Source organism: Xiphophorus maculatus, chromosome 5, assembly GCF_002775205.1.
Source record: "Xiphophorus maculatus strain JP 163 A chromosome 5, X_maculatus-5.0-male, whole genome shotgun sequence".
NCBI classification, from domain to species: domain Eukaryota; kingdom Metazoa; phylum Chordata; class Actinopteri; order Cyprinodontiformes; family Poeciliidae; genus Xiphophorus; species Xiphophorus maculatus.
Window position 1 is genome coordinate 27,253,625 of NC_036447.1, and position 13,847 is coordinate 27,267,471.

Genomic DNA, 13,847 nt, shown 5'->3' on the forward strand with positions numbered 1-13,847 from the left:
ACGACAGGTGAGGTTTTGCCTCACTTGCCTCCCCTGACCGCACGTCACTGATTATTAGACAGTACGTACATGTACTTAAATAAAATTTATACAATAAGCACCATTGCAGGACAACATTCTGCAAAATACATCCCAAAGGCCTTTCTGTCGAGTTATTTTGGATGTGTAGCTGTTGCCTTTTTGAGCTATCCTCCACGACTAAACCAACCAGGACGTTCATGCGTCAAGATTTTGAGGACTAATCGAAATCTTGAAAATGAACGGCCTACGAAGAAAACTGTCAATCCAGAGGGGGCAAAAAAAGGAAAAAAAGCTTCCAACAGTCAAAAGCGTCAATGAAATGATTAAAACGCGCCTTTGAAGCCGGTCACATCAATTCCACGAGTGTTTTGCTGAAGTCGATGTCCTTTTGATGAGAACTGTCTGAGCGTTTTTGCTCGCCACATTTTTTCCTTCTTTTTTTTTTTCTATGTTGATATGACTAAATTGTGCTTAGCAGGCAATCACTCTAAGTGGCTATGAGTACTCTCTAAGTTGGAGGCTGGTGCTTGAAGTTAATGTTTTGCTTCCTTTGTAATTGCTTGCTGCGCACCACCCACAGCTCATACATCTGCAGCGCAAACGAAGCTCTTTGTCTTCCTGCTTTTATAAAAGTTAGGGAAGCCAATATGGCTGGTGAAAAAGAAATGCGGTTTTATTGGGGGGGGGTTTTCGTCGCAAATCATGTTGTGAAACGTCAATTGATCCTTTTTTTTTATCGTTATGTTCTAAATTCTTTTTAATCTAAAATTTATTTAACCAAAATTCCATGTTCTTGTTTTCATGTCATTCTTACATCCTTCCTTTATCACAGCAATTTTTTTTTCTTTAACAATATTGACACCAGTTAGGTATAACATTCTGTTGGCCTGTTTAATAGGGTATTGACCCACTTTTCTACCGCTAATGTGAGTTTCTGGCATGATTTGAGAAACGGTGTGTGTATGAGCCAGTGTTGTTACACGAAGTGTTCGAAAAGTGTGTGACGGTGCGGAGGGAGAGTTGAGAGATGCGATCGGGTCAGCCCAGTGTCAGGAAACGATCGAACGAGACCGGCCGGGTCGGTTAACATCATTGATAATGGCCCAGAATATTCTGTTCAGCTCTGCCGAGAGGTAAATTCAACACAGTGATGCATATCGCTCAAAGCGAACTGCACTCATGCTGTAAATACACAACATCATTCATGAAATTCATACTGGCGTTTAAAGGGGCAGTGTTATGTAAATTTGACTTTGAGCTTATGTCATGTTGTTCTCTCATCAAAACTGGAGTGTTGCCTTGATTCTTGCATGCATGTTTAAGAAATCCTTTAATTTCCATGGCAACCATTCAGGTGTGTAAAACGCCTGGTTGGACCTAACCAACGTACCATGTCAGGGAAATCAGGCAAAGCCCTCGGCTCCTTCAGACTAGCCAGATGCAATTAGCAAACACCTGGTGGAACTGGACATCTGCTAAACTCATATGAGCTACTTGTCAGTAGGCCTGTCACAATAAGCAATAAATCAGTTATGCGCATGATAAATTCGGATCATAAATGGGCTCAATCATTTCCATTTGCGTGATTTATCATTTTTCTCTTTTCTCTCTTTCTACCAAAAACTGGACAACAAAAGTCGTCAGTCTAATTTTTTTAGTCTCAACTGGCTCTTTTTTGACGTGCAATTTTGTTTGTTTGTTTGTTTGTTTGTTTACAGAGACTTCATAATTCATTTCATTTAAATGTCCCCCTGTCCCAGTGTTAAATGTTCATTAGGATTTAAAGTTTATTGATATTTGAGAATGTGTTCTTGTATTATTACCATTACATTAATTGGAAATTGTCTCAAAACAACAATAATATTGTTTATTGCAATAACTTCTGGGACAATTTATCACCCAGCAAAATTTGTCATCATGACAGGCCCACTTGTCAGTGGTAAAAACTTTGCTACAGGGTCAATAGAGGATGGATGTTGTGATGACTTCCTGAAGGCAGAGCTGCAGAAAAAGCAGGAGCTTCTTAAAGAGACAAAGGCCCAATTTCAAGCTGCCAAATTCCAAAGCCAAATTTCCTTTCAGTCATATTTGATATATATGGCTTTTTTAAAAAAACGACAACTAGAAGGTGGCATGGTGACTCGATTGTGCTATAAAATATTACTATGTGGTTGTAAAACACGTAATACTGCCCCTTCAGGAGAATCATTGTAAGTAGAAAGTGGTTTCTAAATCTTTTGGTTTGGCATAGCTTTCAAACCTTTATTTTTTTCCCTGTCTTGTTCACTTGCCGATCTGTTTTGCTTCCGAGACATCGAGGGCAAAATGTTAATTTGGTGTCTCCTAAATCCCAACAGTGTCATGGCGTCCTGAAGAAGAGATAATCAGTGTTATGCACTTGACTTCACCTCTCTTGGTTGGTAATGTTAGTCATAATGTTAGTCTCCTTCCACTTGGTCTGACTCTAGCTTTCTTCAACCGTCTTCTCCTATATCATTTACATCATTTCATCTCATCTATCTCTCCATGGTATAGGCACTAGTCATCCTCTGGGAGCAATTTGTTCCACAGGGAGAGAGAAGGAGAGGAAGGGAAAAAAACGTATGATCTTGTCCTTTAAATTGTGAATTGTGGAGTCAGGAAGGCTGAGCTGATCAGCAGGGACAGCAGGACCATAACCTGACATTCTCACCAGATTTTTCTGTCTTTATAAATAATGGAAAAATGAATTTCTCTTGGTTTTAAGCCAGAGTCCAGGTGTTGGGTTTATGCTGCGGTACTAACAGGATGCTCTCATGTACTGAACTGCAAGAACATGCATCTGTTGTCAAATTCATAACAAAACAATTAATAATAATGCAGAACTTCCTCTTTTGACATAAGCAATTAAGAAACAAACGCATGATCAGCACCTAATGGATTGAAGAGTAATTAGTAAAAGCCTGAGTAGAATGCTACAGCACAAGTTGATTAAAAATGTCACCATTGAAAGCAAATATTGATCAGCATCATATCATTATTTTACATAAAATAAATCAATAAGATGGTGATTAGCATTAAAGGTGAGCTGGCAAATATGAAAATAAACAATTGTTGTTATGCAGAATCCAGCATTTTCAATAAGGACATGGAATTTGGGTTGGCGAAACTTTTGCACGAAGGGAAAATTCGAAGGTGATGGGATTGTGGGGGTTAAGCGAAAGAGATAAATGGAGTTGGGAAGATGGGATTATCCAGCCTTACGAGGGACGGGTGGAGATGGAGCGGAGGGAGGGCGCGATGACGAGAGGAGAGATGCTGGGGAACCCACATGAACAGGCCATTACGATGATAGATAGACGCGAGGAAGTGCAGGGGACAGAGGGAGGGAGTCATCTGTTGAATAGAGATAAAGCAAGCGAGGGACAAAAAGGACGAGAGGAGTGGCGTGAGGGGAATGAAGGGAGCGGCGATTATGAATGATAAAAAGAGAACGCGTGTTCAGAGCAATGCCGAGTTTTATTTCAGTGGATTTGTTAGCGTTGCGGTCGCCGTGTTCTGTGAAACACACAAAAAAATTGGAATTACACAGAGTAATTGCTGATTAATTTACAAGTTTGAGTGTTTATGGTTTCTGTCAGATCAGTTACAGCCAGAAGCAGAACCTTTATACTCCGATTGGTAGGCAATGTGGGGTTAAGTGCCTTGCCCAGAGGCACATCGACATGTGGCAGGAGGACGCTGGAATCAAACCAACAACCTTCCGATTGCAAGACAACTTACTCTACCACACAGCCATTGTCGCCTGCGTTAGAATATGCATTCAAACTAAGCTAATATCACATATTTTTAAAATTCATTAAACACAAGCATACTAAATAACTTAAGCTTAGTGATTCTTTGCATTTTTTTAAAACCCAGAACATACATTTATATTTTTTAAAACATAAATTTGACCAAAAACTAAATTATTTTCAATCATGTTTCTGAGAGTCACCTTAATTTCACCATAATTTCATGAATTATGTAAAGCAAATTTTCAGAAGGTTAAGCAGATGTTAATTCAAAAAATGAAATAAAATATATATTTATATAAGTATAAAATGCCAACTGAATTGTTTTGTGATCTAAAATGACTTCTTTTTTTCCCTCATGGAAATCTGCTTTTATCTTACCAACAGCTAGCTCATCACAAAGTTCATTTTATCGACTCTCACCACTGTTTAGTGAACTAAACACACACTTTGGTGGTTCACACACACTTTGCAAAAGTGTGTGTGGAAGACAGCGGGAGGAGTGTGATTGGCCTGAAAATGAAGTGGCTGGATGGAGTTCAGCCACTAGCTGCTCTGACATGTCAAAATGCCTTCTGGGAAAAATCAATACCTGGAGTCCTTCCGTGGAAATCCAACTCTGGGACGACGCTGTGGGGCTCGAATTATGCAGAAAAGTAGAAGGTCATAACTGCTGATTTGCACAGTTTATTACTGTGAATTACCCTCATCATCCTCCATCAGCGCCACATGTAAGTGTTTATCTGTTTAAAGCTGCGTCCCTGAGGGGATCCTGCCATCTTTCTTGATTTTTAAATGAATGTCACTTTTATGATCTATCAGCTATTGGCAAGAAAATGATCAACATAGATTTGAAGTGTCACATATTATCCACTATTATTATTATTATTATTATTATTATTATTATTATTATTATTATTATTATTATTATTATTATTATTATTATACCCGCAATTGTACCTGCAGTTATTTAGCTCCATGCTCTGTATTTGTAGTATGGATAGGGAAGCAAATCTTAGCTATAACAAAAACAATTTACCACAGAGCTCATCTCACAGTGCAGCATCAAACACACACGCATGCATGTGTACGCTAACACCTGTTAGCAGGAGATGACTGAATGATTGCGCTCGTACTCTCGGTGGAGGATCTGTGTGGTGCGAGTCAATTAATTGCACTAATGGAAGTTCTCCATGTCTGGCTCCCACCGGCCGCAGCTTAAAAGCCTCGGTCTGTTGTCTGCATTACCCGCAGTCCCCACGGGAGGCGCCGTGTTAGCAACCAAGGCAACGGCCATCAGCGTATTCCCACTCTGTTGGTTTGTGTCCATCTGCTCCCAATGCGCCTCGCCTTTAATCTGGTTTGAGCCCATCTCAGCCTGGTTCTCACCTCGGCTATAGCGTTTCCTTCTGCTCACCGTTTCCACAGCTGGTGCAGGCAATTTCAGCTGGTCAAAGTTAAAGACATTATCTATTATATTTGGTACTATTAAATCAATTGTACGAGCTAATTGAATACTTGTTTTATGTTCCATCGCTGCTAATAAAACATTTTATACCCTGAAGACGGAACCATTGGAGATATTAAATTCTAAGCTAGAGGAATCCTTTTACGCTGCACATTATAACTTGAATAATTGATCGTCTTTCCTTTATAAATTGCCCGTAAATGGCTGCATATTTCAATCTTTTTTTGAATTAAAGCCTAGTTTGATAGTGCTGCGCTTTAAGCTGCTGCAGACTTCAAACGGACCTAATCAATGGGAGACGTCCGTTTCATCTTTCTCAAAGGAAATCCCGGCCTGTGATATTTATTACCCGACAGAAACAAAGTCAAGGTTAAACTACACCTTCTCTGCATTTTCACCTGAAAGAAATCCAGTTACAATCGTCAGCCGATTTAATTTCACTGCTGCTTTCAGATGATCGGTTAGAAGCATGTTCTGGTGTTTACTAGAGAACATTTTACACTGCCTGTAGAACATGTTCACCCACTGGGTGTTTTACCCCTTTTTTTATTATTGCTTTTGCAGGTCATGATTAATAAAATTTGGTTTTCATTACAGAAAATTTTACCAAAAAAAACTTTAATGTCAAAGTGAAAACTGAATTCTGTAAAAAGTTCCGTAACATATTCAGCAAAAAATGACTGCATAAATATTCACTCCTTTAAAAACAGGTTTTAATGACAGTTTTATAAAAGAATATGTTTTACTTTCTTTCTTTTTTTTTAAATAACAGCAACCTCTCTTGGCCCCAATTAGCTAAATACTCCATCTGTCTTCAGTCTACTTTGCATGCAGCGTTAACCACCGGTTTAATTTTCTTCTGGAGATCTTTGCTGAAGTAAAGGCTGTTTGACTATTGTTACTGTGGAGTTTGATGATTTATTAATTATAATATTGCAATTAATGGAATGAAAATTTCACAAAACTAATAGTTTCAGGATGATCAAGAGAATGAAAGTGTTGATGTGGAATAATGGATATTTGCGTTCAAGATAAAACTACAGGAGTCGGTTGAAAGACTTTTTCTTTTTTCTCATGTATACGCTCATCTGGAACACAGCGGCGTGTGTCTAGAACAGTTTTCATATAAAATATTAAGTGTGGCGTAAAAGGAGTAAATTTCCACTAAAGTGCCATCACCTTTTTTTTATTAAACTTCTAGAAAAACGTGGACATTTCTGAGCTTGAAAAGTTAGACATTTGCAATAAAAACTTCAGAAATGTTCATATAAATCTCTGAAAATTTTCAGGAAACAATTTTATTGTTTTTTTCCTTCCAAATTCTCAAATTTGGAGCTCAGGAATTGATTTGGGTTTTTTTATTGAACATTTCTGAGTTTTGTTGGTGGAAATATACTCCTTTTTTTTTCTTTTTTTCCCCCCAATCTACAGTTGCCCTAACACAGCGTTTTAATTATGAGACACAATCATAAAACTCTCAAATTATATTGTTCAGTGTTAAGCACGTCATCTTTAAAATCTCTCTCTGGTGAGCAGGACATTGCTGAACAACTTCTTGTTCATGTCAGTTTTATATTCACCACCCGGCTGTCACAGAGTGAGGACCTGAAGAGGCATAGCAGACAGCAATGACATGGCCTCCAAAGCACTTACCTCCCAACTTTATTAAAGTGTGATCCACACAGGCCCAACTTTACAGCCCTGAGGCCCAAACCGATCCACCGTTCCAGGACCAAACAGTTCTACTTAATATCAGAACTGCATTTGAGTAAAAGTATTGTTACTCATGGTCAAAACCTACTCAAGTACATGTAAAAGTTGATTGGTCAAACGTTTACGCACCTTAAAGTACTTTTGAAAATACTTATCTATTCAAAAGTACAAATTACAATATAGCTTTTAATATCAGTACTTTGCAGTGTTATTTTACCGAACCTTTTAGCTTGTTGAAACCAGCTGATGATGCATTGACACGTTGAGCCACTCTGCTACAAAAAGTCTACACCAAGTGTGAAAACTTAAGCAAAAAATCAGAGACTTTTTTTTCTCCCAACAGCAACACTGGTAACTATAAGTAATGCCATATTTGACATGGAAGCTTACAAACATCAAACAATGCGCTAAGATCTGGCCATGGCGGCGCTGGTTTCTTCAACCGTCTCCATTGCTGAGTTCTGTTTGAATGAAAGTGGGAGCTCAGCTCACGACACTTACGGAGGATGACGATGCGATCCAATATTTGTCTTTGAAATGTAGCAGAGAGAAAGTTTTACGTTCCCTCAAAAAGAAATACTCAAGTAGAGATACTCAAAAAATGGTGCAGTACTCAAGAAAATTCACTGTTACTGTCCACCATTGATTAAATGTTTGTACACAATCCGATCAACTGATAGAGTACCCTACTTGGAAAAAAAAGTGTTTGACAATAAATGGCTATAATACTTCAGGGTTTCTCGCAGGAAAACTTGCTAAGTCTGGTGGTAGAAGTGCTATGGCAGTCATCCAGCGGCCCACCATGTTTTCAAGTTAAAATTTTTTAAAGGTGACTGGAAACGTGAAAATATGACTAGGTGATTATGTGTTATTGGAAGACATTATTTGCGATACCTAAACATCAACTGTAAAGTCGTATGAAAGGGAAACAAAAATTAATCATCTGAATTAAACAATTCTCAGCCCTGTGGCCTCGCCAGGCTGATAAAACGCTGCGGGATACTTTTTACACATGTATACTGTGCTACGTGTTAGTGTACTCACCGCATATCTGTATAAAGGTAAAGCTGCCTGCTTTTAAACGCTGCACTTAGCATGTTCACACTGCTTTCACTCGTCTGTGTGTCACTGCAGGCATGCGTATCCTGGTGAACCTGCTGCTCGACACGCTGCCCATGCTGGGTAACGTGCTCCTCCTCTGCTTCTTCGTCTTCTTCATCTTCGGCATCATCGGGGTGCAGCTGTGGGCGGGGCTGCTCAGGAACCGCTGCTACCCAGAGGAGAACTTCACACTGTGAGTCCAAGTCTGGTTTTGTGTGTTAACCTGTGAAAACGGGTGTAAGAAACCCCTAGTGCACTTCTGTCTCCATGGAAACGTGACTGTAACAGCGTGCCCTAATTTTATTTTGTACACAAAAAAAATAAATTAAAAAAAAGGAAAAAGCTTGCATGAATTAGAAAATACATTGCAGCTCTACATGTGAGTGACGTTTGCAGTGCCAGTGTCTCCCAGCTCTCCTCTCATCACCTGATCTGAACCGGTGAGAAGAATAATTACATCATCTACTCAATTTACTGTTATCACAAGCAGAAAAAAGAAAAGAGATGAAGAGCCCCTCCGGCTCTCAGTCTCCCGAGTCCTAACATAATGAGGCTAACCTCGTTGTGCACGGCAAAATGTGCGCAAAGCAAATATCATTATCTCGGAATCGAGTTTGGCACTTCATTAAAAGTTGAAACGTGCGTGTGGTTTTTTTGTTGTCTTTTTTTTTCTTTTACATCATGTGAAACTTCTCCTTACGGTATCAGATGATAATTCATTATTAGTCCAGTGGAGATGCACCAAGCCAAAGGTGAAACTTAAAGGTAATTTTAATCATGTTTGGATCAATAGAAAAATGATTTTAAACACTGAAGGTGTGATGCTGCAGTTTTTACCGATTTTTCCTCATGGCAAAAAGATTCTGAGTTTAATTCCTCTCTTTTACCACAATTCAATATGAAGGGGAGTACTTGTTGTTAATGAATTTGAAAATGAACATTTAAAAAAGCAGTTTGCTGCTAAAGATAACCAAAATTACTTAATCTATAACCAGTCGCATTCTGTCAACTGATTGCTAATCGGAAATATTTTAAACCTCTCTGTCTGCGATTGGCTGCTCTGAGAACATGAAATGTGCAACCATTTTCAATTTAATTCACCTTTACTGTAATACACTACATGCACTGATTAAAAACAAATTCCATCTAAATTTCTGTCAGAAACATCAAAAATAAATTATTTTTTTAAATCTCTCTTTGACATAATGTCTATAGACTAAGGGACTTCCTCGAGCCACAGCGCTGCTGTGTAGCGCGTGTATCAAAACTAAATGTGGGCCTTTTAAAGTGCCAGAATCAAACTGTAATTCTTTAGAGAAAACTATGCTCAGTAAACAGCACGCAGTTTGTTTGAAGATGGAATGAATGTCAGCTAAACTAAGATTCCTCAGAAAACTCAGGGAAAAAGAGAGTGAAAGTTTACAGTTGTTTTCACAGCATGGGGAAGTATAGAGAAAAAGACTACAGATATTTTAGTTTCTTTTTTTCTGTATTTCTTGTGTGCACGTTTGTAAAGTGAAGTGCATTTCACTAAAGTGCCATTTTACAGCACAATCAAGTGACCATGTTACCTTCAGTTGTTGTAATAATGCTATATATTAAATATGACTTAAAAGAAATTTGACTTTGTAGTATAACTCCGTGAAATTGGGCCTCCGTCTCTCATCACAACACGGCTCCTCTATGAACCCTTTACCAACATTTTTATCAGAAGTAGCTTTTATAATGAGCTCAGCAGATGTTCAGCTCCACCAGGTGTTTGCTAATTGCTGCTGGCTAGTCTGAAGGAGCGGAATTGGTAATTTGGGCGACGGGGGGCTGCTACATGAGGCAGAAGAATGGGAGATTGGAAACGTTAGTATGGAGCTAGATCCAAGCAGGCGTTTTGCACAGCTGGATGGTTGCCATGGGAGATTAAAGGATTTCTCAAACATGCATGAAAGGATCAAAGCAACACTCCAGGTCTGTTTTTGATGAGGGAATAACGTTAACATGATGTTAAAGCTAAAAAAAGTCTAATTTCGCACAATATTTAGTTACCAATAGTGTTTTTAAAAGAAAAATAGATATCTACTTTGCTAGTTTATATAAAGCCTTGTTGGTGATCACATATGATAACTGTATCTCGGGTTTTATTTATTATTCGTTCACTTAAATAAGAAGCAGGTGCTTATTTGTGCTTATGACTTTTAAATGTGATAAAAAATAAATAAATAAAGGATGAACTCTAATTGTAGTGTTTATCCATCCACCAGTCAGAAGTTAAAACAATCATTTTAATGTTCCCCAGCAGCATCAGGAGCAAATCAAAGTTCGAAGCCGGGATATTTAGCAGGTGTTGTTTGTTTTTCCAACCGGTCCGTTAAGAGTAAAGCTGTGACTGCCTGGGGAGACCGAACTCTCAGCCAAGCGCTTGATTAGCCTGCTTTAGCGGCATGGAGGAATGGGTTTGACAGGTGTTAGCACTGCCAAGCCCAGTGAGAAAATAATGATCTGATAAGAAGCTTTGGGGTAGGTCATCACCATGGCAACCATCTCATAAACAAAATGGAGACTTTTAAAGGGAACACAATTATGGGATGTCCTACCCCTACACTGAACCGATGGCGAGTTAATTGTGGTAATGTCGTCCAAAGAAAGTAAATTATTTTTGTCTTGTTGGCCGTTTCATGTTTTTTTTTTCTTTCCCTAATTGCTGAAGGACAAGAGAAAAAAAAGCAACTTTAAATCTTTGCTCAGGTGTCAGTCATTTCCTCAGGTACAAAACGATAAAAGGTCTGTCATCCGGTGAAGTTAATCATCTTCATACACAGAGACACATCTCCAGTAGTCGGTGTAATAATGAGACGGGCTGCTGCTACTGCATGTGGGCTTAGTCACACACAGCAGTGGCGGAAAAGTAAAGTAGAGAAGGTGGGTGGGTGGGTTACCTCATTTATTTCTGGTGGCTTCTCGCCGCTGCCAGAGCCTGTGGTCGGCAACGAAGGCAAAAACACAAGCGGCAGAAGTCGCAGGTGGCCCACAGGAAATCATTTCTGGACAGACCCGCGGCTGGAAAGCCGATGCTTTCTTAACGCACGCATGAATGTGAGCGCATATGTAAATTGCCATAGAAACGAGAGCTTCGCTGTGGAGATCCGTGAAATGAAAGTGCTAAGTAGTTGCCTAAGAATAGTAAGATTTGAAAAAATAATTTTTTTTTTAGCTATGAGAAGGTTAGAAAACCCAATATAGGGTCAGCTGTGTTCCCCGCCTCTCTAACAATGACCGCTGGAGACAAACAATCCTGCAAGGATAAGGGGGGTTCATCCGCTGGATGGGAGGAAGAAATAAGTGTTTTTCCTCATTTTTATGAGAATATTTGATAAGATTTGCAGTAGACTTAAGTTATGTAACATCTACTGTATGTCACATGGATCATACATAGGATCCATTAAAATGCCATCAAATAAAAAGAATACAGTCTTCAACCCTCCAACAAAAAGTAGGTGGTATGAACCTGCTGGATGTCTAAGAGACTTCTTTTGTGACAGAGGTGGAGTTTTTATTTATTTATGTCTTCAGTGTAGGTTATGTACCGATTAATAATGTAATTTAAACAGGCTACAGCTAGTTACATTTAAATAACCCAAAAAAAAAAAAAAAAATTACCGGAATATTGTTTCTATGAGAAGGCAGGAATGAAAGGATTAAAATTTTCACTCCGCTTTTGCAAACGGACAGAAAAGAAACTTTTATGTAAGTCGAGTCAAATGGAGGTAGAGGTCAGGGTGGGAATAAAATCTAGCAATTAATTCTAATACTTATTTTTTTATTGGTAATAAAAAAATGTGTTAGCACTTCCTAAATTTGGTGGACTGCGGACAGTAATTATATTTCTGTGGGTCAAAAAACGAGAGAAATCAGAAACATTGGTTTAGACCTCTACTTTTGAAAATAGGGGAGCAGCTTGACACATTGAGTTTTCACTTTTTCCTTTTTTTGTGTGCGTGTTTTATTCAAACCTTCCTTTCTTCGGCCACAAGAACTCTTTGAAGAATCTAATATAAGTTACAACATTAATGTTCCTTGGGATCAGTGAAGTATTTTTGAATTGAATTGGATTGAATCACTCCACACCCCTAGTATCTCCGTTTTGATTTACTGTACAGGATCTCCATTACAAATCAAAAGACTTTAGTACAAACTTGTAAAATCACTTTGTTTTGGCAGAAAACAGAAGAGCCCAACACCGAAAATCAAGCCAAACCTTTTCGTCAAATCATCCTTTGAGAAAATGCTGTTTTGTTGCTCGGTTGCATTTGAAAAGTGTTTTCTTTTGTAAGATAGTCCATCAGGGTTCATAAAGGAGACGCTGAATGCTTAAGAGAGACTGACTGAGTGAAAAGCGACGTAGCGCCACAGTTCTTCTGTTGAACCAGCTCACACGCTAGGTCAGATATAATTTCCAGCTGTCTGCATTTATCAGTATTTTTTTTCTGCTCTGCCCCTGAGACAGAAACTCAGATCACAGATTGTTCTGCTGTTCTTTATGTCCTACCTCTGTTTTATCCTAATGTGAAGACAAATAATATAAAAATGTATCTTTTTTCATTGTTTCTAGTATTCTTGACTTTAAATCTTTAAATGCAGTTCAGTTAGCTCATAATTCTATCATTTTCTTTCTGACATCCTGTTTCTTTGCCTAAAAAAATAATACATTAAAGCTTTAAATGCATTTTTGACTAACTCTGACTTCTAACAGTTGACTATGATGGTAAAAAGATAAATTGGAATAAACTAGGTAGGTGAAACCAAAAGTGTCAACATATTTTTAAGTCTTAAAAACTGTGAAGCACTTTGGAGTCCTCTGGACTTGATAGGGTGTCATACAAGTACAAAGCCATTTACCATTTCACCGTTTAGTAAAGCAGATTCAGTACAATGCCAGGATCTCAAACCAGACAGAAATTATACAAAAAGTGGAAGCAACTGGGAATGACGGCAACTTGGACATAAATAGGTAAGCCACATAAAAACAAACAGCCGGTTCAGCAAATGCTGAGGCCAAATCAGTCGCTTCAGACTTCCAAACTTCATGAGTCCTTCAGAATCGGCTTAAAAACTGTAAATATAGAACAGACTTTCATGGAATGGGTTTTCAACCAAGCCCTATTTCAGCGAGTATAATGTAAAGCAGTGAATGCAGCGGTGTAAAGCACACTGCAGTCGGACTCTGTGGCGATAGACGTGTGTTCTCTGTACTGAAGAATCATGCTTCGTTCGATGGAAGTGTTTGAGTTTTGTAGTTGCCAGGACAACAGCATTTCCCTGGATGCATTGTGTCAAGTGTAAAAGCCGTTGCAGGTAGGATTATTTTGGCTGGTTTTGAGGAGGCAGCCTCTTAGTTTCAGTGGAAAAGAAAAAAGATATGAATCACTTCGTTTCATTCTCAGGAAATTGACTCAACTATAAAACTTAACAGGCATATTTAAGCTCTTACTGTGATTTGCAGATTAGAGGGAAAGAAACCAGAAAAAATTGGTGAAATTAGTGACTCCTTGGGTTGAGCAGTTGGTCAGACAGCTCTGTGTGAGGCTGATCTGTCACCAGTGTGAAATCAGTCAATCTGACTGCAAGCAAAAGTGCAAAGTACAACATGCAAGGGTTGGCACACCGAGAAACTACATAAAATGGTCAACCGTGGGGACAGACGGTGCTGATGGCGCCGAGTTTGAAGTGTGCGTGTTTCTGTATAGTGCCGTCTTTCTGCCTGTCCCCGTCTGATCTCA

The 13,847-nt window shown here is 38.8% G+C and overlaps 1 protein-coding gene across 2 annotated transcripts in view; it reads left to right on the plus strand.

The window, feature by feature from the left end:
* Positions 1 to 13,847, plus strand: part of LOC102223518 (voltage-dependent T-type calcium channel subunit alpha-1I-like) — a 215,959-nt gene that overhangs the window by 102,965 nt on the left and 99,147 nt on the right. For both annotated transcript variants that reach the window (XM_023333871.1, XM_023333873.1), the window contains one exon: positions 8,110 to 8,269. In XM_023333871.1, coding sequence (XP_023189639.1) covers positions 8,110 to 8,269 — 160 coding nt within the window. The remainder of the gene's footprint in view (positions 1 to 8,109; positions 8,270 to 13,847) is intronic.